At 41.9% G+C, this 24,082-nt stretch overlaps 1 protein-coding gene across 4 annotated transcripts in view; it reads right to left on the bottom strand.

Moving 5' to 3' along the window:
* Window positions 1–24,082, bottom strand: part of ABCB7 (ATP binding cassette subfamily B member 7) — a 169,065-nt gene that overhangs the window by 55,450 nt on the left and 89,533 nt on the right. For 3 of the 4 annotated variants that reach the window (XR_003857574.1, XM_029607661.1, XM_029607664.1), the window contains 7 exons: window positions 17,582–17,850; window positions 14,306–14,394; window positions 14,112–14,199; window positions 6,285–6,459; window positions 2,335–2,492; window positions 2,021–2,184; window positions 414–543 (listed from right to left, as the gene is read on the bottom strand). Coding sequence is in view for 3 of the 4 variants with exons in the window: in XM_029607661.1 (XP_029463521.1) it covers window positions 414–543; window positions 2,021–2,184; window positions 2,335–2,492; window positions 6,285–6,459; window positions 14,112–14,199; window positions 14,306–14,394; window positions 17,582–17,850 (1,073 nt within the window). In the remaining variant the exon portion in view is untranslated. The remainder of the gene's footprint in view (window positions 1–413; window positions 544–2,020; window positions 2,185–2,334; window positions 2,493–6,284; window positions 6,460–14,111; window positions 14,200–14,305; window positions 14,395–17,581; window positions 17,851–24,082) is intronic. The other variant, XM_029607662.1, reaches the window with a different exon arrangement.

The following is a 24,082-nucleotide window of genomic DNA, read 5'->3' as shown; positions in this document are numbered from 1 at the left end:
AGTCGAGCTTTCAGAATCTCTCTAATGAATATGCACGAGATCTGCACGCACTACCTCCTAGATATGCAAATATTTCTCATGCATATTCATGAGGGGTATCCTAAAAACCTGACTGGCTGAGGAGTGGGGCAGAGAACTGGTTTAAGCATCCCTGATCTAAATGCACACGGGATGAGGTCCAACATCTTCTCTTTGCCTTACTATGGGGTAAGCCAAGCCAACATGGATTGGGGGAGGGGTAAGAAGATTACTCTGCATCTGTAGACAATTCAGCGGCACAATAGGAAAACTCCTTCCTGAATACAGATAGGAAGATAAGAACCTTCCCCTACAGGCTACTTACTTTGGCCCATAGCCTGCATGGGAAGGGGGGAGGGAAAGCAAAGTTTTGGAAGTGCGCAATGATGCAGTACCTGAGGGACAACACCAATGGCTTTTCTGAGGCTTTCCAAGCTGATATCCTGTATGTTCTGACCAGCCACATAAATAGCTCCTGTCTGAGGTTCATAGAAGCGAAACAACAACCTCACCAGCGTGCTTTTACTAAACGTTAAGAGAAGAGATGGGTTACTGCCTTTCCATAAAATAGAAAGTTTCCAATAGTCTTTAACATATCCAACAAAAAACACACACACAAGTAAAAACACATTAAACAAAAACATAAGCACATAAAAAAAATATAGTTCATTGTCTGATTTGTATTTTATTTTGAAATATATTTTAATCATAAAAACAAAACAGTGTTCAGAAATCTGGAAGCAGGATCTCACAAAAGCTGAACATAAACCACCAAAAAAACCTGTTCCTACCACTTTCTAGGACCTAAAAATTAACTATGCCTTAATGAGTTTCCTAAATTTATCATGGTTGGTTTCTGATCTCATTTCTAATGGAATTGCATTCCATAATTATGAGGCTTGATACTTAAAAGCAGTACATTGAAATGTTTTCAATCGCATTTCAGATAGTGGCTGACATCTCAAATCCTGAGAAGATCACAATGTCCTGGAAGATCTGCCTCTACTGTACCAGCAGCCAATGTAATTTACATAAGAGATGTCACATGATCGTATTTTGATGCTCCAAAAATTACCTCAGCCACTGTACTTTAGAGGAGCTGAGGTCACCTCAGTCACAGAACTGCCCTGATATAGGACATTGCAATAATCTAATTGTGAACTGACAAATGCATACACCAAAGTGGGTAAGTCAGGTTTACCTACAAATGGTTTCAAACAACGAATGAAATGAAGACTGAAGAATATGGATCTTGTTGGAGTTGAAATTTGATTGGATAATCATCATCTTACAATGACCAGATTCACAACCAGGATGCAAACCCCTCTACAAGCAGACTCAATGTGTACCATCTGAGTTACTAACTTGGGAACTACCTTCCTTCGACTAAACCAAACTGGCTTCTGATTTAAGAGGACAGACTTTATCAAAAAGTCTGAGAAAGCTCCAGAGTACAAAATGCTGCGTTCAAGAAAGGCGAACTAAAACACGTCTCTTTAGATGCGCTTCCCATTTTAACAGAATCCATACCCAGCTTTAAAATGATAGTGTGCCAGGATAACTAACGTATGTAATGTCAATTTCTGGCATTGGAGGAGAGATGGAAAGGGCTAATTTCTTCCATAATCACGAGTTACAGCAATTGTAAAGAGTCCCACAAAAAAAAACAAAAACGGTGTATCATGGATTTAAACCCCATTTCCCACATTCAATTTCACTGCTAGCTGAGGGCTGAAGAGAAAGTATCACTATCACTCTTAAGCTACCAGTGACTGCCCAGTGGATCCTCCTTGCCAGATGCACAAGGCATCACCTTTGGCATGCCTTCTACAAGGATGAGCAGGAGACTCAAAAACGAATTCTCGTGCGCGGTGGCCAAGCCTCAGGGCCAGCTCAGTCCAGTGTCCTAACCACATCATTCTCAAAGGATGTGGGGACATCCCAATCAATCAATGAACACAAGCTTTAAAATGATAAACCCTAGGCAACCAAAAATATTCACCCAGAACCACTGCCTCCTACAATGGCCACTTTCTTTCCAGCTGGGACTTCAAATGACACTCCATCCAGGACCTTCTGTCCCTCCAGATATTCAAAGCACACATTATCAAAGCTGATAGTCGCAGTCTGAGGTGTTATCTGAAGTGGAGGAGCCAGTTCTTTGTTCTGTTTAATAAAAAAGAAAAAAAAAAAAGATCACTTTTGACAAGTTGTAATAGCTTACAGCACGAGATTATAACTATTACCTGCAAATATCAGGGTGGTAGCACTTACACAAAGCACAAACTATTGAAACAATTACATGAAAATATTTACCTTAATTCTTGTGTCGACACTCAGCAGTGTAAATAAGGTGTTCATGTCTATGAGAGCTTGCCTAGTCTCTCTGTACACTGTTCCCAGGAAGTTCAGTGGTAGGGACAGCTGGAAGAGCAGCCCATTCACCATGATCAGGTCTCCAATTGTCAGGTTGCCTTGTAACAGAGATGAAGCAAAGATCTTATGACCATTAATAAGGGCCCCTATCAAAACTATACACAGGTAAGATATTTCTTGCTAATCACATGTGGCAATGGATGCCAATTCCCCCGAATCATATGAGAAAAAAAATATACAATCAACATGCTCTATGTCTGTGATATGTCATCTCAACTAGCTAGAGTGAGCCTTAATGGGAGTACATTTTAGGTGGCCTGTTTTACTGTAGAGTATGCAGTACTTTTATACTCAATTTGCAGGTAACAGAATGGAGGCAACAGTGTACACAGATTTGAAAATGCAAAATCTGCACATGCTGGGGACTCTCCCAACCATAACATTTCCCCTACCCCACTCACCCTCCCTGGGAATGCCTCTCTTTCATCTGAATAAAAGTATCCACGTTGAGAAAGCACACGTATATTTTTATCTGCTGTGAGGGGCTAATTTCCTCCCAGGGGAAACTAGTCAGGTAACAACTTAGTTCTCAGATATACCCCTTTGAAAATTGTCCTCAACACATTTTTTAAATAAAATAAAAACGCATTATGTGACTATTCACACAAGCATTCTATACACATTACTTGTATTCTGAAATTCTTAAAAGCCTGGTCAGCAGGCTCATACACTGGATTGCAATGTCTAAATCAGATTTATTCAATCTGTAGCTCTCTTACACAAAAGAATTTTAAAACACACACATTGCAGATCTGACAGCAGTTCAAGGTAAATATCTAGGATATAATGAAGGCTCACTGCTCACGCAGCACAGCGTGTCAAAGATCAAGTATGGCTAGTCTAAAAATACAATATTCTACATTAATTACTTTCTTCCCAGGTCAGAATGGTGGCTTTCATGCCATGAAAAGTATTAAGGCTGAAAGATTTAGAAAATTAAATTCTTGGATGCTGATTTTCAATAGAGAAACACATTCTACAAATTAAACTGAAGCTTCTGCTAGCCCTAACAAGACTTCCTTACAATTAATAGTGCAGAGCATGGCGAGGGTCTCACTTTAACGTTCTGGTGATTTGAGAATTCATGACTGGTTTACAGCTGGCATCCAATGGCATGATACACTGAAGGCTGAGCTCTTTTTAAAGAGGTGCTGTAGGGGATTCAGATCCCTTAATTAATATGTTTGCAGGGGATGTAACAGGCATGATCCTCTCGCCATCCCGCACACAGGGCACATGTGCCAGCAGGGAAGCTGAAATACTGCCAAGTGAGTGCATAGATGTTCATCTTCTCTGATGCCCGATATGCTAAAATGGCTGATAACTAACATTGAAGATAGTGGCATGAAGCAAAAACACACAGAAAATACAGGCATCCACTGAAGTAACAAGAAAATATTTTCCCATCTCCATTATGCCAGTGCCCTTCAGACAGACAAGAAGTGGTTGAAATGAAAAGACCAAAGGGGTTAGTTATGAGAGAGTGAGAGAACATGAAAGAGGGGTATGCAAAGGACTCAGCAGTGTGCTAGTCAAACCCTGGAGCTCTAGGGCTATAAAAACTTGTAAACCCTATGTCAAATGCTGTCAGTGTTTAGAAGATTAGATTAGAAATTCTATTGTATATCAAAATTATGTAACCAACCAGAGAATAGCACTCAAAGTGAATTTTCAGACTGCAGATCTTCTCGGATTTTGAGACTAAATGGAGCATTCTGTTGAAATACTGAGCATACCTCAGCTTGGATAAGTACCAACTTTTTTTTTTTAATTGACTAATTTTGATATGCAAGAAATATACAGTGATCGGGAAAAGCATTTTTACCTACATTTAAAACAAGTTTGAAAAAAAATAAGAAATTACGATTTACCTGAATTTCCTTTTCTTTAGTATAAACCAGGTGGATCCAGAACAAGTGGGTTATACACCTCTACCAGCAGATGGAGACTGAGCAAAGCTGACATCACTGTGATGTCAGATAGACGCCCAACCAAGTGTCCAACTAGGCGCACAACTGTCACACAAACCGATGTAACTAAAGATAATGCACAGAAAAAGTGTGCAAAAAGCTGTAGTGGGCTACCATGTGACGAACAAGGAAAATCTGAGAGCAGGGCCTGGCCAAAAACAGCTGCTCATGATCCCCAAGCTCCTCTGGAGGTGAGAACGAACATGGGATCAGCATGCTGAGCATGGAGACCAAAGGAATGAGGAATCCCTACAAAAACTTCCGTTGCTTTTTTATTTTTCTTTCCTGAGCTCAACCCGTCCTGGCTGAGTACACAGTCAGCCTCTGGCTGCGGGAGGAGAGAGAGCATATACATTCACTACCGTGCTTGGTTTCCTGCACCCACTTGCTTTTCAGCTGTTTACAGCTAAGTCCACGCTGGCTGAATACCAGCTACTGGAGCAAGGCACTCATCTGAGGGAGTAATCCAATATACATCTCCTCAGGAATTCTCAACTGAGGCTAGGAACCAGATTGTATCGCCACAGGAGAGCGGGACAAATTTATTTTCCTTCTTTTCTCCTTCTAAAAACTTTAAGCAAGCCCCAGTAGGGAGATGCACATCCACCATCTGCTGGAGACAGAGAATACTGGCAGGCTGTCACTGCAGGGGTTTCTATACTGTGATGTCAGCTTTGCTCCGTCGCCATCTGCTGGTAGAGGTGCATAGCCCACTTGTTCTGGATCCACCTGTCTAAACACTAAAATACCCATAACACACAGTGAGACAATTATATTGGGGTTGCTGTGAGAAGCATCTTGTGAATAAGGTTAAGCCATGTATGAAGTCCTCACTGTGGTTCATTATATCCAGTTGGAGTTTTTGAAGTATACTTATATGACTTATTGAGTGGTATTCCTGGATTGTATTACCTGGTCAGCTCTGTTACAATCTTTATTACATCAGTGTCAAAAAGTATGTGCCATTCAAATATGCCAAATAATATTCTGGTTGAGAAAACTGTTCCTATGACATTTGTGACTAAATGTATTAGTAAACGTTAAAATAATAAATCTTTCACCAGTTTACTGCTCCAACCGGGAAGCACAATAACATATCTGCAAAAATAATCTCCAAATACATGTTATTGTAAATCTGGCAAAGGGTTTCAATGACCGAATCAAAGAAGGGTTGCATCAGAAACATCAGAATGCTGCATGAAATGCCGAAATGATTCAGAAGCATGCTTGACTCCGGTGCCATGAGAAACGCCATTCCTTTGTACTGCATAACCGTGTTGTTTGAAAGAACTGCATGAAACCTTCACATCATGGATAAAACAGGTTACTTTCCATTGCCAGCTTGAATCAGAAATTCCAACAGTCAGAACAGACCCAGGGTCAAACTTTTCTTGTTCTCGTTTCCTGCAATGAAGAGCTTTCATACACTAAATGAACAAAATGGAACCAGCAAGGGAAAATGCAGAGCAAATTTACAGCCTGATGCTGTAATCAAAGAGGTGCACATGTTCGACTCAGCAAGCAAAGTAAGTGTTAGAAAATATCTAGAATGCCTGAGTAGGTCTGGATCCTAAACCAGAGCTTATGAAGCTTATTCTTATTCAGGCAACAATATCAAATGTGAATTATGCCTTACACGCTCACAAGTCCTTGACCGGCCAAGTCAGGGTTAGCATTCTATGCTGAAGTCAATATTTTTGCATAGACTACACCCTAAACATCTGAATTACTTGTAAGCTAAAGAGGTTTTAGCCGATCCTAACTTGTATTCTTGCCATCTTTAACAAACTGGAAAGGCAAGGTATGGGAAGAGAGGCTAAGAACTTGGAATAATGGTAAACTACAAGTTTCTTTTTTTACCTGCCAGTATTCCCTGACTGGCAAGGACCATGATGCCTGTTAGACCAACACTGAAAATAACATTCTGTCCGAAGTTCAACATAGCCAAGGTTGAGGTAGTCTTTAGTGAGGCAGTTTCATAGGTTTTCAAAAAGCCATCGTATCTCTCCGCTTCATATTTTTCATTATTGAAATACTGTGAAATGAAAAAATGGGTATTAATTTAGAAATAAAGTTCACGCAAACATTAAAAAAAAAAATGCAAGCATTATAAATCTGTTAAATGAAGTCAGTATATTCAGTCTGAAGGAGCACCAACCAATGATTTTTTAAAATGATTATTACTGTAGATGAACACTAAACACCTGTGAGTTTTTTCTCTCTCTGTGTTGCCTGTTACTCAGCAGAAATAAGACAGCATAATGAATCTATATCTATATAGAATCTATATATCTCTATATATATCTATATATATCTATATATTTTCACACACACACACACACACACCCTATGTATTCTGGTAAGATCCATGACCATAATAAATGCAATATATACAAAGATAATAGTCTGATAAGTACAATTGTGATTACATACAGCCACTTATGAGACTGGCCCAAAACGAAGAACAAGGCAGAGAAAGTATTTACGAAAATATATATTCAGTGATTTTTCTGCAAGCAATCAGTGAGCTCCAGTCCACTGTCCTGTCCCCTTTCAATCAAACATGGCAGCTCAGGTGAATCCCATTGAGAGTAGGACATTCTCTCTCTCTTCTGGGTCTGAGGACACAGCACTGGGGTTCAGATAAGTTCAGGGTTTTGTTCATCTGTTCCAAATCAGTGGTGGAATTCACCTTCCTTTATAATTTCAGACTAAATCTTGCTAGCACATGCATTACCCTATTTTCTTTCTCTGCATATCAGCCATCATTTCATTATACTCAAACAGTAACATTATGAGTCATGTATGCCAATGAAAGTAGGATATGGTTCCTTATCTCTAAAACTAAAATGTTTATGTGAAAGCAGTTTCTTGTACTTAATAAAAACCCTTGTGCTCAAGTTAAAAACTCTTTCCTTACAGCATCAAGCTATATTTCCTTTCAGCTTACCTAAGCAAAGCAGCTTCTTATAACTGACATTTTCTCCACTATGTGCATAGCAGTGTCTTATACTTGACTATAATGTATTTCAAAGCAATACAGTTTCACATCTCTTGGCATTGCTCCATTTTTACATGGAGCTTCCTGTCCCTACACATACATCAACATGACTTTACATCCACTGTCCCTATACTAATACACAACTATCCAAGAATGTACATTTGGAAACAATTTATTGCTTTATTTAATAACTTTTTTCAGCATAGATTGCAATACTGGGAACTTAATTTAGATATTACAGGATCCCTGCAAGAACACAGAAAAGCAAGATCCCACAAAGCAAGATCCCACTATTTAGTTATTTTTACATGCCAAGTCCAAACAATGTAAAAAGCAGCAGTTTTTAAAAAGGATGCAGTTTTAAAATTACCATCTTCTATGGCACATGATTACAGTAACCTTAAAGTGTGCCCCTTTAACCTGAAAATTACATTCTAACTATGGGTCCAAACATACTGATTACAAATAAAACCCATCACCAAAAATGTTTTGAAACTTGAAAAATTGTGAGGATACCTTTATCAGGCAAAGTTTCAGGCTCCTTAAACCAGTGATCAGTATAACTGTATCCGAACTAAATAAATAGCCTTACATCTCCCAACAATTCATATTTTATTAATTGGGTGAAAAATGCAGGTTAAAAAGAGGGAAACAAATGGAATTGTGAGAATACATTTGGCTGGTCAGTCTATAATCATAGCCGTAGAGGTATATGCCATAATAGTCAGACAAGTACATCTATCATAGGGATATGCCTTTATCTTATTTCGTTATTTTATATACACAAAATTACAGTGTATTCAGATCTCTTCACCTTTTCCACATTTTGTTACATTACAGCCTTATTCTAAAATGGATAATGTGCACTTTCTTCCCCTCCTCAGCCTATACACAATACCCCATAATAACAAAATGAAATCAGGTTTGTAGAAACTTGTGCAAATTAAAAAAAAAATCCCAAAAAAACTCTGAAATATCACATTTATGTAAGTATTCAGACCCTTTACTCAATACTTTGTTAAGACGCCTTTTGCAGCGATTACAGCCTCAAGTCTTTTTGGGTATGATGGCACACCTAGATTTGGGGATTTTCTCCCATTATTTTATTTTAAGTGATGTCTTTATTCAGTTTAGCAAGCAACCATATTACAATACAGAAATAACCAAGCATTAATAAGACTATCACTTGACTCATTAAAAGATTAAACCAAATAAAGTTTCAGAAATATCCCACTTAAAACTAGAAATCCCCCATTCTCACCCCGTCTTCCTGCTCCCCCTCCAAAGGTGAAACCAACCAGTCAAAGAAATTCCTTCACTTCTGAGCATGTGGTGTGCAAACTGGGTTGGAAGAGGCTATCACAGGGGTTCATTCCTCGGGATAAAGAAAATCAATCCCAAATAGGTAATGGCAACTGCGTTTAAACCCACCCCCACCATGCTGGGAAAGTGATTAAACTGCTTTCCACTTATTCCCATACTCCAAGATCTGAAGTCCATTAATAAAAGGTCTAGCATTTCAGCATACCAGAAAGATAATGTTGGAGAGTCACCAATCACGCCAACATACACCGCCGAGCAATGCAAAGTCCGTTTATCAAGACTGCAACTTCACAGTCATAAGCCATCATCCCCAAGACACACAGAGTCGCCTGCTCTGGGATTTGTAATTGCATTTGTCTTGAAAGAATTCTGACTTCCTCCCAAAACTTCCATATAGGTGGACAATTCCACATCTCACCACCTACACCCCGGGCTCTCAGGTAAATTTGGAATGCTCTATGCGCTGAAATTATAAACACATGAATGACTCGCAAGTGCTGTTCCCTAAATAGCATCGAAGGTATATTACGATTGAACATGGCCAAACTATCAGAGTGGTCATCTTCTTCTAAATCCCCCCCAAGCTCAAAATTCCATCCCAAAGCCAAAGTGGACTAAATATTATAATTACTAATAACGTGAAGGTATTTATATAGAGTTGCTGAGGACTGCTTCTTTCTTGTATATAAAGTGAGTAATCTCTGAAAGGGACCAGAGGATTGGGTGAGAAACAATTTTAATCTTCTTGGAAATAAAGCTATGAAGCTGACAGTAATACAAAAGTCCTGTGATAGGAAATTAAGACTTTCTTCACAATACTGAAAGGAAAAAGCCTATTTGGGTAATCAATAAAGTCAATAAAACTACCTCTCCCCTATTGAGACAATTGGAAAAAAAAAACTGATGTCTCTCCTGCAAGGAACCATGGTTTCTCCCGAATTGATAACCAAGGCCTGTATTTCCAAGGAAGGAATAGCATCTTCCACAGAGATCACCACCTTAATAATACACTTATGCAGTATATGCAATAAACGAAAGGACTGGGAATATCCCCAGGCCCAGCATGCAATAAAAAACTAACTGTATGGGTGAAAACAACAAGTTTCTGCAAAAGAGCAGGTACCAAATAACCAGTCACCTAAAGCGCTCAGTGAACATGCCAGGTTATAGTAGCGAATATTAGGAAACCATCAATTGTTTTTTTCATAGAAACCCTTGCCTTATGATCCTCCCTAACAACTTTAGTACAAATTTGCATTAAATTTTTAAGATCCCTATTAGACAATATTGGCAGCATTTGCAGAGGGTACAACAACTTAGGGAGGAGAGATTTTAAGCAAAGCAATTCTCCCCAATAAAGACAATGGGAAATTCATCCAGCTGAGAGTGTGATGGCGAACTTCCTGAATATTGTTAGGAATGTGGACCAGATACCACTCAGTTGGATCCGTATGTATATAAACCCCTAAATATTTAATGCAAGGTGTCGCCCATTTCGGGGGAGAAAGGTCCCCAACTCCCATGTAAATGGGCCATGATATCCAATACTTCAGATTTGTCTAAATTCAACTTCAGACCAGAGAATAGTTCGTAGTCGCGAAAGATATCCAACATCGGGAGCAAACGTTTAGCTTGGGGAATAAATAGAATATCATCTGCAAATAGAAACGAAGTCAGCAAAGGAACACCATGATACACAATGTATTCCTGCAGGGCAGCCGTCACCACTGATTCCAGGGGTTCTAGGGTTAAAATAAAGAATAAGGGGGACAAGGGATTCCCCCTGTCTGGTCCCTCTGGTCAACTGAAATTGTTCAGAAAGAATACCATTAACCATCATTTTTTGCCATTGGATTGCTGTAAAGAACTTTGATCGCTTGAGTTATGAATCCAGTGAAACCAAATAATCCTAACACACACTTCAAGAAGTCCCATGAAACCTGGTCAAATGCCTTTCCCACATCGAATCCCAACAGGACAGGAAGAAGCCTCGCTTACAGTGATCCATCAATAAAAGAATAAGTCAAATAAAAACCAGAGAAAAAAAAAAAAAAAAAGAATTCAGTCATATTTATACTGGACCTGCGCCTTTTAACAAAGCCTACCTGACCTCCAGAGATCAGGCAAGGCATTATATCTGCCAATCTATTTGCCATTCATTTTGCATAAATCTTGACATCCACATTCAAAAGAGATATAGGGCAGTATGAATTCGGCTGTTGTGGGTCTCGACCCTGCTTGGGAAGAACCACAATGAGAGCCTACTTTAAAGTATCCGGCATTAAGGCAGTCTGGATCAACACAAACAAATCCTTAAATCGTGCACACACAAAGGGATTCAACACTTTGTAAAAATGAGACGTTAAGCCATTTGGCCCTGGCACTTTAGTTTGGTAGAGATGTGATTAATGAAACAGTTTCTGATTCTGACAGTGGAGAATTGAGACGCTTCAATTGTATGGGAGTTAAGGAAGGAACATTGGCTTTTTCCAAGAACTTAGTCCATACAGAAATGTTCCCCTCATCCGCCTTATATAGGGATGCATAATATTCCTGAAAAATTTCAGCAATTCCTTGATTTGTAGTATAACCTAGAAACAAACGGCATAACCTAGAAACAAAGGCCGATTACCGTTTCCCCCTAACCAAATTCACCAGCATTTTTTGCCTTAGTGATTACCCTATAAAAACAGCTTATGTTTCAGGGAGGAGGTAGCCTTCTTGTGTAAATTATTCTTCAGTAGTCTTCAAGTTGAAAAAAAAATTGAAGTCTAACAGCCTCAGAAGGATGGGCTAACAACTCCTGTTTTAATGCCTATCGGTCTCCCAATCCCAATTCTCCAACAAAGGTCTATTCTCATAGGAAATCCTTCAGCGATTTCCCGTCCAACTACCTATAAATCACTCATTCCCATCATGATTTCCCCTCTTACACAGACTCTAGGCCTAGCTCTTTTCTCTTTGATTTTATTCAACGCCCAATCTCTTACAAAAAAAACACTAATACTCAATGACCTTCTACTGGACTCTAATCCGGACCTCTGCGCAATAACGGAAACATGGCTTAAAAATACGGACACCGCACTAATAAACCAACTTCCAATTGAAACCCACAACTTCTTCTCTATTCCCAGACAGATAAAAAAAGGGGTGGGGGTATTCTCCTTGCAGCCAAAAAAGAGCTGAGACTTACACAATTCCCAATCTACTCTCCTACAAAAATTGAAGCCGGCTTCTTCAAATCTGACCTTCTGCAAATCATTCTAGTTTATGCCCCCCGGGACTTCTGGACTCAGACGCCTCTCCCATTCTATAATTAATAGCGACTCACCTAAACCTTGAGTCTCCAGCCATTATACTGGGAGATTTTAACTTACATGTTGACGACCCCTCGCCTTCTACTAACTGCGAATCTTTCCTAAACGCCATGACCGCCATGGGATTCAAACAGATAATCAACAATCCCACATACAGAGCAGGACACATTTTGGATCTCATCTTTGTAAACTCAGGCATCTTACACTCAGCACCACCCATATGCAAATCAGTTCCCTGGTCAGACCACGCATTAATCTCCACCACATTTTTGCTGGCACAATCGAGTAAGAAACACAATCCTCAACCTCAATTTACCTACAGAAATCTTTGTTCATCCGATGAACTACACGAACACCTTGTCCTAGAACTCCCTCTCTTAGATATCTCTACTCCCAACTCAGCTCTCCACTCCTGGTCCAACATCACAGAATCGGCAGCAAATAAACTCTGTCCACTGGCAACAAAAAAACCGAAACACAATGCCTCCAAAAGACAACCCTGGTTTAACGTAGAACTTCAAAAAACTTAAACACTCCCTTTGACAAAAATAAAGTAAATGGCGTAAAGCTCCTTCACCGACCTCCCTCAGCTTACAAACTCGCCCTCCACCTATACAAGAGCGCCACATTAAAAACAAAAAGGGACTACTATGCTCACAAAATCCATCACTTCATCTTTGATTCAAAAGCCCTTTTTACTTACGTTTCGAATTTAACTCGTCAACCCACCAGACATTCCACTCAACCAAGCGCACGAAAAAGCAGAGGAGTTGGCCATCTTCTTCAGTAACAAAATTTCCAACCTGCAATCACAGCTGAAACCTAACACCATAGCTCCATTCAGCACATACCTCCATCCCTGCAAAGGCTCTTCTATACAAGCCTTCGAACCTATTGCAACATCAGAGACCAAATCAGTATTGAAGAGAACGAAACCTTCCTCTCACCCATTTGACCATATCCCTTCCAAACTACTGCTGCTAATACCAGATACCATCTCCAATGCCCTGACTGACATTATCAATTGTTCCTTAGCCCAAGGAATCTATCCAGACGACCTGAAAATTGCTTCCATCAAACCTCTCTTAAAAAAAACCTAATTTAAATCCCAAAGATCCTTCCAACTTTCGCCCAATCTCCAACCTCCCTTTCATAGCCAAGGTAATGGAAAAATTAGTTAATGCCAGATTATCAGAATACCTCGAAGACCACAATATATTACTCCCCTCTCAATATGCTGCTATGGAGATGGAAAATACTGAGTAGCTGCACTTCCTGCAGGGGTATATGTACTAGGGCTGACGTCAGATTGAAACTCCGTCTCCAACTGCTATCAGGAGTACACTATGCCCATTGGTCCTGAGCCCATCTCCTACACGCTAGGAAATGCATATTATCCATTTTAGAATAAGGCTGTAACGTAACAAAATGTGGAAAAAGTGAAGGGGTTTGAATACTTTCTGAATGCACTATATACTTATATACAAAATTTAAGTGAACAAAATGAAACAAAACAAAAAAAAGTACCCAAATAAAATTTTTCCCACACATATCTAATATCACAAGATTTGCTGTCTTATCAGCTAGTCCTACTAAAAATGTCAAAAATGAACATGTAACAACCCCTCCCCCCAAAACAACCTTCCAGAAAGAAAATCTCAACTCCATCTTATAATTGCAATAAAGCACACCAGGGCATCTCCTGCCGTACTGCAATCATACCCAAGGGTGCTGTGAAGCACAAGCTAAAGGCCGAATGACTTCAAACAAACCTTTGGAGCAGCATTGTGCATCAACAAGGCATGCCCTTTTGTGCACAGTTAAGTCAACGAGAAATGGGAACGGGACATAAAAGTGAGAAAATATAAGCCAAACTGAAAAAGAAAGGGAAACCCCCCCATGAGAGCTTCTGTAAGCCCAGTACAAGACCCAGAATCGTTGCTAAAGTGACAGAAGGGCAAAGAACAAACAGCCCCAAGCACCAAGTGAGTTACAGTCCTTGCATATAGCACAGCTGGCAGCAGCCGGCATTCAGTTATGTCTCACCTTCACCGTTTCATAATTTAAGAGTGAGTCTATGGCAGCATTCCCAGCTTCATTATCTGCTTTGTTCATTTCAATTCTAAATTTAGTCCTGTAAAACAAAGATTTGCACATCTGTAAATTATCATTCATCGCAGGGAGAAGAAAAACCTCTCTCTTCCGAGGAATTGCAGGATCATTTTCTGAGAACGCTTTACCTCCACTGTGTGACTCCTATGGTGAACATGGTGTATGCTCCCAGTGTCCCCAGTGTTACCAGTGCAAATTGGGCACCACATTTGTAGTACTGTGGGAGAAAAAAAAACAAACAAAATACGATGGAATTAATGCTGGCAAATGGCATGCACTTTCAAGAGCACTAGAGTAAGGCTGGCCCAAAGGTTTCATATCTATAATGAGATATCCAAGTTAGATTCCTGGACTTGACTTCTGCTCCCTGGCCTAGCTGAGGAGGCAGCCAACACCTACCGGTCAGGTTAAAAACAAATGAATTAACGCACTGCTGAAAAACACACTACAAAAATGCTCCCTGTTTGCTATTAACACTCTCACAGCAAAATATGAACCCAAAACCCTGGGAAGAGCACAATTTATGTGAATACTGGGACCTTCAACACAGTGGCATTAGAAGCTATGAATACGCGATTCATTATGCTTCTATATTTTTTTATAGCATGTAGTTGCTAAACACTTTCATTGTTGGTTCCACAAAGTTCCTTTTTTTTTTTTGTACTTTTCATTCTTATGAATGCAATAAAAAAAAAAAAAAAAAACCAAGCATAAAATTCTTAGCTCTATAAATCACAGTAAGATGGCTGCCATGAAAAAATCAATGTCCAAAATAATTGTTTCCAGATAGCGGCTGTGGTCAGTTCATTGTCCAAACTAATAGTTCATTTCAGAAATTCGGCCACATTCTGATGCGCTGAAAAGCATATTGAAAAGTCCCCTGATGCAGGAACGTTTCTGAAATGCTACCTGTGTTGGGATGAACTATAACACAGAAGCATAATGGAGTATTCATAGTTTCTATGCTGCTCTGTTGAAAGTCCCAATATTTCGTGGGTTTTGGTTTCATATTTTGGTGCGAAAGTGTTAATAGTAAACGAGCATTTTCATAATGTGTTTTTGAGCAATACATACATTCAATTTTTGCAATTGTAATTGCTCCAGAAGATTTTTGGATAGTCAGGTTTAGGAGTTCACATGTAGAGAGAGAACTGTCCTACCCAAGAATGTTCACTGGGATGGGAGACGTTATTAAAAGATGGGGAAAACTGAACAAAAGCTCACAGTGTTGTAGCTCAGTACAGATCTGTTCAACTGAGTTGGAAGACTAAAGGCGGCAAAACACAAAACAAAAAAAAAAAACACTTCCCAGGCAAAAATAAAATAAAAGTGCTTATATGCAACAAAGCAGTCAAAAAAGAAAACCTGGCACGAAGCTTGTAGTCTTTTTGCAGAAAATGACAACTTAGCAGATGATAGCTGTGATTTTATATCCCTCAATAGTACTGGGATTCTAGAGAAAGAATCTACCCATCACTACCCTTAGTCTGTGCTTTGCTGGTCATCTCTTATTGGTTAGTGTTACATTTCAATTCTTATCTAACCAGGACACCTTTTGGCACAGAGAAGCCCAACATGGGAATGGCAGAAAGATGCAATCTGGCGCTAATGTTTTAAGGTTTGGGACAGTCTAGTTGGAAAAGATGGGTCCTGCAGTCTAGAGAGGAAGCTTCCTGGACTTCTGAAGGCAGTCCAGTCTATTCCACAAGGCAGGGGCGAGGAAGGAGAAGACAGACTGGAGAGTACACGACTGGGAGGAGGATAAGAGAAGAGGTAGTCAGCGGCAAGGCTTCCAACGTATTGGTTGTTATATCTGGAGGAAGCTGAACGTCTCCATTTCCCCAGCTCCTCTGCTGCCCCCCTCTCACTCATATGCATCGTTTACTGTCCCTAGAAAGTCACACACTTAAGTGACAACATTATGAAAGTTAGAATCCCGACAGCTGCAAACATTTCCAGCGATGAGTCACTTCATATAATAAACTCCTGGTGTGAAACCGGAGGCCATTCGTACACAATAACGAAATCATGTTTTTAGATTTCTACAGCACCTTAGCAGGACCTCAGAGCAAAATGTAATTAACAGTCACAATTACCATTACCCAGCTACTGTGTGGTTAAAAAAACGAGGCATATGGAGAGAATGCATCAAAGCTTACAAACAGGCAGAAGTGGGATGCGGTGCCAGAATTCTCAGCTAGAAAGCCGAGACACAGCCCCCTCGATTACTCCTGCTCTCAAATGGAAAAAGCAGGGCAGCAAGGTTACTGCGCAAAAAAGAGGTTCGCTCTCTCCTTTTCCTTTACAAACCAAACATCAGTTTGCATTTGCAGTCCGCACCATTCCTGACAAGGGCAGAAGCCACTTCATCTGCTGTCCCCGCTTTCAATTGTATTTCTTTTTATAATGACACTGCTTCCACGGCTCCCACTGAGGTTGAAAATACAGGACCGTCTTCTGTAACAGCAACCAAAACGGAAAAACCTTACCGAGATGCATCCAAAAACAATTACACAAAAGGTAGGCAATTATGGACCTGGAGTGCCACGGACAGGGCTGGTTTTCAGGACATCCACAATGAATACGCATGAGATATATCTGCGTACAACGGAGGTAGTCACAATAAAACAGTAAAACCTGGGGGGTTGTGGGTAAATCCTTTTGAAAATGACAACTAAAAAAAAAAAAACTCTCTCCGCCTCAGAGTCTTCCTCTCTGGGAAACTTTCTGCCCCTTCCTCTACTCCCCACTCGTCTCAGCAGTCCTCCGTCTCTTTCAGCGTCATCCTCCACACCGTACAAGAACAGCGCAGATATCCAAAACCCCCCCCCCCACCAGTGGCTTACAGATGTGCTCTAACAAAACTATGGACATACAAAGGGAAATTTTAAGTCTCTGAGGTCTGCTGATTTCATTTACCACCGAACAGTTCACCGATTTTAGCGTACTCCTTAACGAGACTCATTTTGTTCCCTGGATTGAGCTTGTTCCATCACGACTAACAATTACAATCGAGTAAACCCACCTGGGGTCAAATACCTGCACGAGGGGCAGGACTTAGTGTCGCAATCAAACACACAAGTTGCTTTGCCTCTACAGTTTTTTTTTTGTTATGCATCTCAATAAACAGTGCGCTTGGGTGCTGATCTCTACTAAAACTCTATGCATGCATCATCCAGTTCAGTGAAAAGAACCAACTGATGAAAGGAGATTTCTAAAAGCAGGACGATGGGCCATAAAAAAAAAAAAAAATGAACTGAATTTATTCCAAATAATGTAAGAGAGCAGAAAGAGAAAGAAGTCCTAGGAAACCACCAAATAATGCAGCCACTGAACTAGCACGCTGATGGCTTGAACAAATCTAGCGTGTACTGTGCTCTGAGGTGCTGCGAATGTTTACTTACCAAAATGCAGCTGACCAGGGCCACCTCAAACACAGTTGGCCCCAGATTAAAGACTAAAGCGCTGAGGACAAAGCTGATCCCCCTGGTGCCTCGGTCTATGGCCTTGGACAGAGCTCCTGTCTGCCTGTTTAGGTGGAAACCCAAATCCAGGTTGTGGAGGTGCAGGAAAACATTCTTGGCTATCCTTCTGATGGAACTTTGGGCTACTCTGCCAAAAACTGCATTTCTCATTTCGTTAAACAAGGCAGACCCAGCTCTTGATATTCCATCTGAAATTACATAAAAAAAGACGACAAAACATTCACACATCTTTACATTAATGGTAAAAAGCAGTTTTATTAACCAAGAGCCTGCCCAAGCTATATCCGGCATACAGTTTCCAGGAACGTTTACCTCATTCCATGTCTACAAAACAAATTCTTCACATCAGACTGAGATATAAACGAACCAATGGGAGCATCCAGCATGCCCAAAAAGGTGTGACAAGATTAACCTAAACATCAGTTTTGCCAAGCAAATTGATCCTACAGAACATGTTTTAGGCAAAGCCATGTCAAGAGCAATGGCTCTAGGGTACGCAGGAGACTGCAGTCAGCCATCTCCCCACCAGACACGCTCAAGGTGTCCACGCAGAGCATCGCAGTTTGCGGGACCCACTAGCCCAGAAAAGCTGAAATCACAGGATGGCTAAAGCACACCCGATGGAGAGAGACAGGCGTGCATGGGAAGCCACCGGCTCTAGAGGCCTTTGAAATTCATGCTTTCTGGCAGTCTTGCAGCATGATTCATTCATCTCTGTTCACTTATACTGCAGGTAGAAAACCCAAAAACTGAAAAAAAAAAATAAAAAATTCACAAAATTCTTGTATGTGCAAGGTGTCAGAGTTGGCAGTTACTTTGCTCTAGCCATCACGGCACAATAAGAGACTTCAGCCTGGCTGATCTATGTGGGCAGGGTTGTGTATTACTGTTTGGTGCCAGCTTTTCTGCTCGCTGCTGAGTCCAGCAGCCACAGCTTACCTAACTCCCGTGGTGAACAGACTGTGATCGTCTGCTTCAGCCATTCAAAAGCAGACAGCACTAAAAGAGCTTAGTTTAAACCAGTGGTTCCCAACCCTGTCCTGGCAACCCCACCAGCCAGACAGGTTTTCAGGATCTCCACAATGAATATGCATGAGAGAAAATTTGCATGCACCGCCTCCATAACATGCAAATATTCTCTCATGCATATTTATTGTGGAGATCCTGAAAACCCAACGGGCTGGGGGGTCCTCAGGACAGGGTTGGGAACCACTGGTTTAAACAAACCTTTCTACATATTTATATGAAAGATCTGGGCTAGTGAAACAAAAAGGAAAAGTTTTAACTAATCAACAAATACAAACATCGAAACATGTCAGAAAAAGACCATATGGCCCATTTCTCCAATTTTTGTAGTCATTACAATGCCCAGCACTCCCTCAGAGATCCCCTGCATTTATCCCATGCTTTCTTGAATTCAGATACCATTTTCGTCTCTTAACGCCTGCACTGGGAGGCCGTTCCATACATCCACTCCTCTCTCTATATAGAAATATTTTCACCCTCATCCCATCTTCCCTTGTTCTAAAGATTCCTTTCTGTAGAAAGAGGCTCGCCTCCTGTGCATGGAAGCCTCAGATATTTGAATGTCTCTATCTTATCTCCCCTATCTTGCCTTTCCTTCAGGGAATACATGTTTATATCTTAAGTATCTCCATATGTTTTAGAAGGAAGACCACTGACCATTTTGGTAGCCACCCTCTGGGCAGACTCCAACCTGTTCATATTTTTCGAAGCTGTGGTCTCCAGAATTGTATACAGTATTCCAAATTAGCTCTCACCAGGGCAACATCACCTCCCTTTTTCTGCTGATCATTCCTCTTCCTATACAGCCAAGCATCTTTCCGGCTTTTGCTATCATCAGTTACCTCCAGAACCCACTCTTTTGTGCTTAGAATTTCACCTCCATTACTGTACATCTCCCTTAGGTTTTAGCAGCTTAAGCAGAGTTGCTTACCTATAACAGGTATTCTCGGATGACATCAGATGGAGGTCAGATGCAGAAAACTTCTGTCAAAAGTTTCAGAAACTTTGACTAGGCACAATGGGCATGCCCAGCATACCCTATACCATGCATCCACACAGGGTTCCTCTTTAGTCTCGTAACAAAGAATTAGGATTAAAATAAAAACTAGGAGAATCCAAACTCCATTGGGTGGCAGGTGGGTTCGTGAGGTCTAACATCTTGCTGTCCTTGGAGAACACTTGCTAGAGGTAAGTAACTCTGCTTTCTTCAAGGACCAGCAGGATGGTTGACCTCACACATGGGTGAATCCCTAGCTACAAGCTACTCCCCAACACAAAAGAGGACAAACAGCCAGTGCTGTTGGTAACAGAGGGGGAGATACAGTAATGTGATGTGAATGTGTGGAGAGAATGCCACGTCACAGCCTTGTGAGCAGTTCCCATGGAGATCTACATGTGGGCCATTGACTCCTCTATGGGTCTGACAGAATGAGCCTTGACATAATCCCCAAGATACAGTCTCACCTGGGTATAACAGGAGGAGATGCAATCTGCTAGCCAATTGGATATTAAGAACATAAGAAAATGCCACACTGGGTCAGACCAAGGGTCCATCAAGCCCTGCATCCTGTTTCCAACAGTGGCCAATCCAGGCCATAAGAACCTGGCAAGTACCCAAAAACTAAGTCTATTCCATGTTACCATTGCTAATGGCAGTGGCTATTCTCTAAGTGAACTTAATAGCAGGTAATGGACTTCTCCTCCAAGAACTTATCCAATCCTTTTTTTAAACACAGCTATACTAACTGCACTAACCACATCCTCTGGCAACAAATTCCAGAGTTTAATTGTGCGTTGAGTAAAAAAGAAACATAGAAATGACGGCAGAAGAAGACCAAACGGCCCATCCAGTCTGCCCAGCAAGCTTCACACATTTTTTCTCATACTTATCTGTTTCTCTTAGCTCTTTGGTTCTATTTCCCTTCCACCCCCACCATTAATGTAGAGAGCAGTGATGGAGCTGCATCCAAGTGAAATATCAAGCTTGATTAGTTAGGGGTAGTAGGGGAAGTAACCGCTGCAATAAGCAAGCTACACCCATGCTTATTTGTTTTACCCAGACTATGTTATTCAGCCCTTATTGGTTGTTTTTCTTCTCCCCTGCCGTTGAAGCAGAGAGCTATGCTGGATATGCGTGAAGTATCAGTTTTTCTTCTCCCCTGCCGTTAAAGCAGAGAGCTATGCTGGATATGGGTTGAACGTGAAGTATCAGGCTTATTTGGTTTGGGGTAGTAACCGCCGTAACAAGCCAGCTACTCCCCACTTTGTGAGTGTGAATCCTTTTTTCCACATTTCCTCTTGCTGTTGTAGCTTAGAGCGATGTTGGAGTCACAGTAACCCTGTGTATGTTTATTGAATAAGGGTATTGTCTCCAGGCAGTAGCCGTCATTCTGGCGAGCCACCCACTCTTTATTGACGGCCTCTTGATTTTATGGATCCACAGTGTTTATCCCACGCCCCTTTGAAGTCCTTCACAGTTCTGGTCTTCACCACTTCCTCCGGAAGTGGTGAAGACCAGAATTCAACTCTGGAATTTATTGCCAGAGGATGTGGTTAGTGCAGGTATTTTAGCTGTGTTTAAAAAAGGATTGGATAAGTTCTTGGAGGAGAAGTCTATTACCTGCTATTAAATTGACTTAGAAATCAGCCATTGCTATTACTAGCAACAGTAACATGGAATAGACTTAGATTTGGATACTTGCCAGGTTCTTATGGCCTGGAGGGACCCTTGGTCTGACCCAGTATGGCATGTTCTTATGGTTTTCAAGCCAGCCTCCAATAGGTGTAGAAGGTAATCAAGTAGTTTTTCCGTGTGGTAGCAGAATGGATCTAGGGCCTTCTGTTCATACCACATGGAAATCCTCTTCCACCAGTCCACAGGACTTTCTAATGGAAGGCTTTCTAGAAGCCACCAGGACACGAGACATCCTCTGCATGATCAAGCAGCTGCAGAATCAACAATATCCAGGCTGTGAGCGACAGGGCCTGGGGATGCCACAGACTAACCCTGATCTTGCATAATGAGATCTGAGGAAGACCCCAGACTGATTGGTTTTCAAATGGACAACTCTCGCAGGAGTGGAAACCAGACCTGTCTCAGCCAATGAGGAGCTATGAGGATCACAGTCCCTCTGTCCTTGTGAAGCTTCAAGACAGTCTTCGCCAAGGAATCGGAGGATATGCATACAGAAGACCCTTGCCCCAATGACAGGCCAGGGCATCCGAAGCTGGTTTGCCATCTGACCTGTACAGGGAGCAGAACTGAAGCACCTTTCTGTTGCAGGGGAGAGATGAACAGATCTACGTCCGGGCTCCCCCAGAGGTGGAATATCTGATTTGCTACCCCCTGGTCCAGGGACCACTCGTGGGGTCTGAAGGCTTGACTCAGCTTGTCTGCTTATCACTCTCAGTCTGCAGAGGTGCACCGCCACCACGGCCAGGTTCGTTTTCCCACCACAAAATCGGAGATACTTTCTGTGAACAGGGAAGATCTCAATATGAGTGTGTGTGTGTCCTTTAGGTCAAGGGAGCATAGCTAGTCCCTTTTTTGCAAAAGGGGGATCAAGGTGCCCTGGGAAACCATCTTTAACTTTTCTCTTTTTAGAAACTTGTTCAAGGCCCTTAGATCTAGGCTAGGATGGCACCCTCCTGCTCTCTTTAGAATTAGGAAATACCTGGAGTAGAATCCCCACCCTCTTTGCCCTGGTGGCATAAGCTCAACTGCTTTGGCCTTTTACAGGGAGGAAAGCTCCACTTGTAGTATCTCCTGATGCGCTACCGTCCCCCAATGGGTTCACGGAGAGCAATTTGCTAGGACACCAAATAGATTCAATTGGTATCCTTGGTGGACAATGGACAAAATCCACTGGCCTGAAGTTCACAAAGAACTGTAGCCTGCTGCAGACCAGAGGTTCCATCACCTTGAGCACGGGCAACTGGTTTATACTCCCTTTGGCCCTAGGTGCTTGGCCTTTGACCAATGGTAAAGGCACTGGTAGAACTGGACGGGATGCTACAGGCCTCAGCATCTTTGCTGGCCTCAGTGGAGCTGCTTCCTCAGAGGAACCGGCAACAACTATCGTATCGGTAGGGTGAGGCCTCTGTGCCTGCTGGGCACTGTAGCTGTCATGGGAACCGGAGTCAGCTGGGTCAGTAACGCACTGATAAGCATGTTAAGCTTCTCCAGAAGTAATGTGAGGATGGGTGGCACCAAGGACCTTGGCTGCAGGACCAAAGCCCTGCAGCACCCAGCTCCACCACCAGTTGGACTCAGCGTTCCAGCTCCTCCTCAAACATGGCCTATGCCAACACCGACTGGGGGGGGGGGGGGGGGGGGAAGGACAGGTGGCCAGATCCTCTTTAGACCCATGAGGGAAATTGGCGACAACCCCAGGACCAGTGGAGACCATCACGGACCCTCAGCACTGATAGAGAATGGGCTCTCCTCGTGGGCATCACGGCAAAAGCCAGTGCATCCCCCACGTCCGGCACTGTGCATCGATGGGGACCAGTATCAATGCTTCTTAGGCTTCTTTTGATGCTTGACCCAGTCTTTCCCCAGTGCCAAGGTTGAAGACAACAAACCAGACATCCTTGGCCCAGAGGAAATCAACAGCAGTTGGTCTCTGGTGCCCCTATCCACCGGCGACATTGATGGAACAGACGGCCCCACTGATGTCTATGGCATTCTGTCCATCAGTGCAGCGCCAAGGTCCCTTGATGCCGATGCTACCAATGTCGATAGCTCAGACTTCCTTGACCCCAAAAGCTGATTCATCTTGTTGAGTTAAAGTCAATGTCCCTTCGGGGTCATCTGGACACATAAGCATCAACCCCGGACATCATGTGATGCCCCCAGGCAGAGAATATATACCTCATGAGGATCAATGATAGACATGATCCTTGGGCACTGGGGGCATTGGCGAAAACTGGATGTGACTATGAAGGGGCAAAACAAAAGAGTCGCAAAATTTAAAGCAATGGTGGCAGGCAGCGATAGCCAGCAGGCACCAGGGCACAGCCATCATAGGGGGAAATCGAACTCCAAAGGAAACCTACCCGAAAAACCCTGATTAGAGATACTATGGGAGGGCACCAAGAGGGACCTGGAGACAGACTCGAAGGAAAAACTGTGAAAACATGAAGAGCAAAACATTTTCCACAAGGCTAAAAACAGCCAAAGTGAGCTCAATCACAACATGAGGCTTAAGCTCCACAAAAAAGAAGAGACTGAAGAGAGGCTCCATGTGGACACATGGAATAGGGCATGCTCAGTGTGCCTAGTCAAAGTTCTAGAAACTTTGACATAAGTTTTCCACATCAGAGTGCCATTTGATATCAGCCATGTGTGAGGACTACCATCCTGCTTGTCCTCTGAGAAAATGCATTATTCTG

Source organism: Rhinatrema bivittatum, chromosome 6, assembly GCF_901001135.1.
Source record: "Rhinatrema bivittatum chromosome 6, aRhiBiv1.1, whole genome shotgun sequence".
Classification (NCBI taxonomy): domain Eukaryota; kingdom Metazoa; phylum Chordata; class Amphibia; order Gymnophiona; family Rhinatrematidae; genus Rhinatrema; species Rhinatrema bivittatum.
Note: the sequence above shows the minus strand (reverse complement) of the source record. Positions and strands in the feature narration are given on the sequence as shown.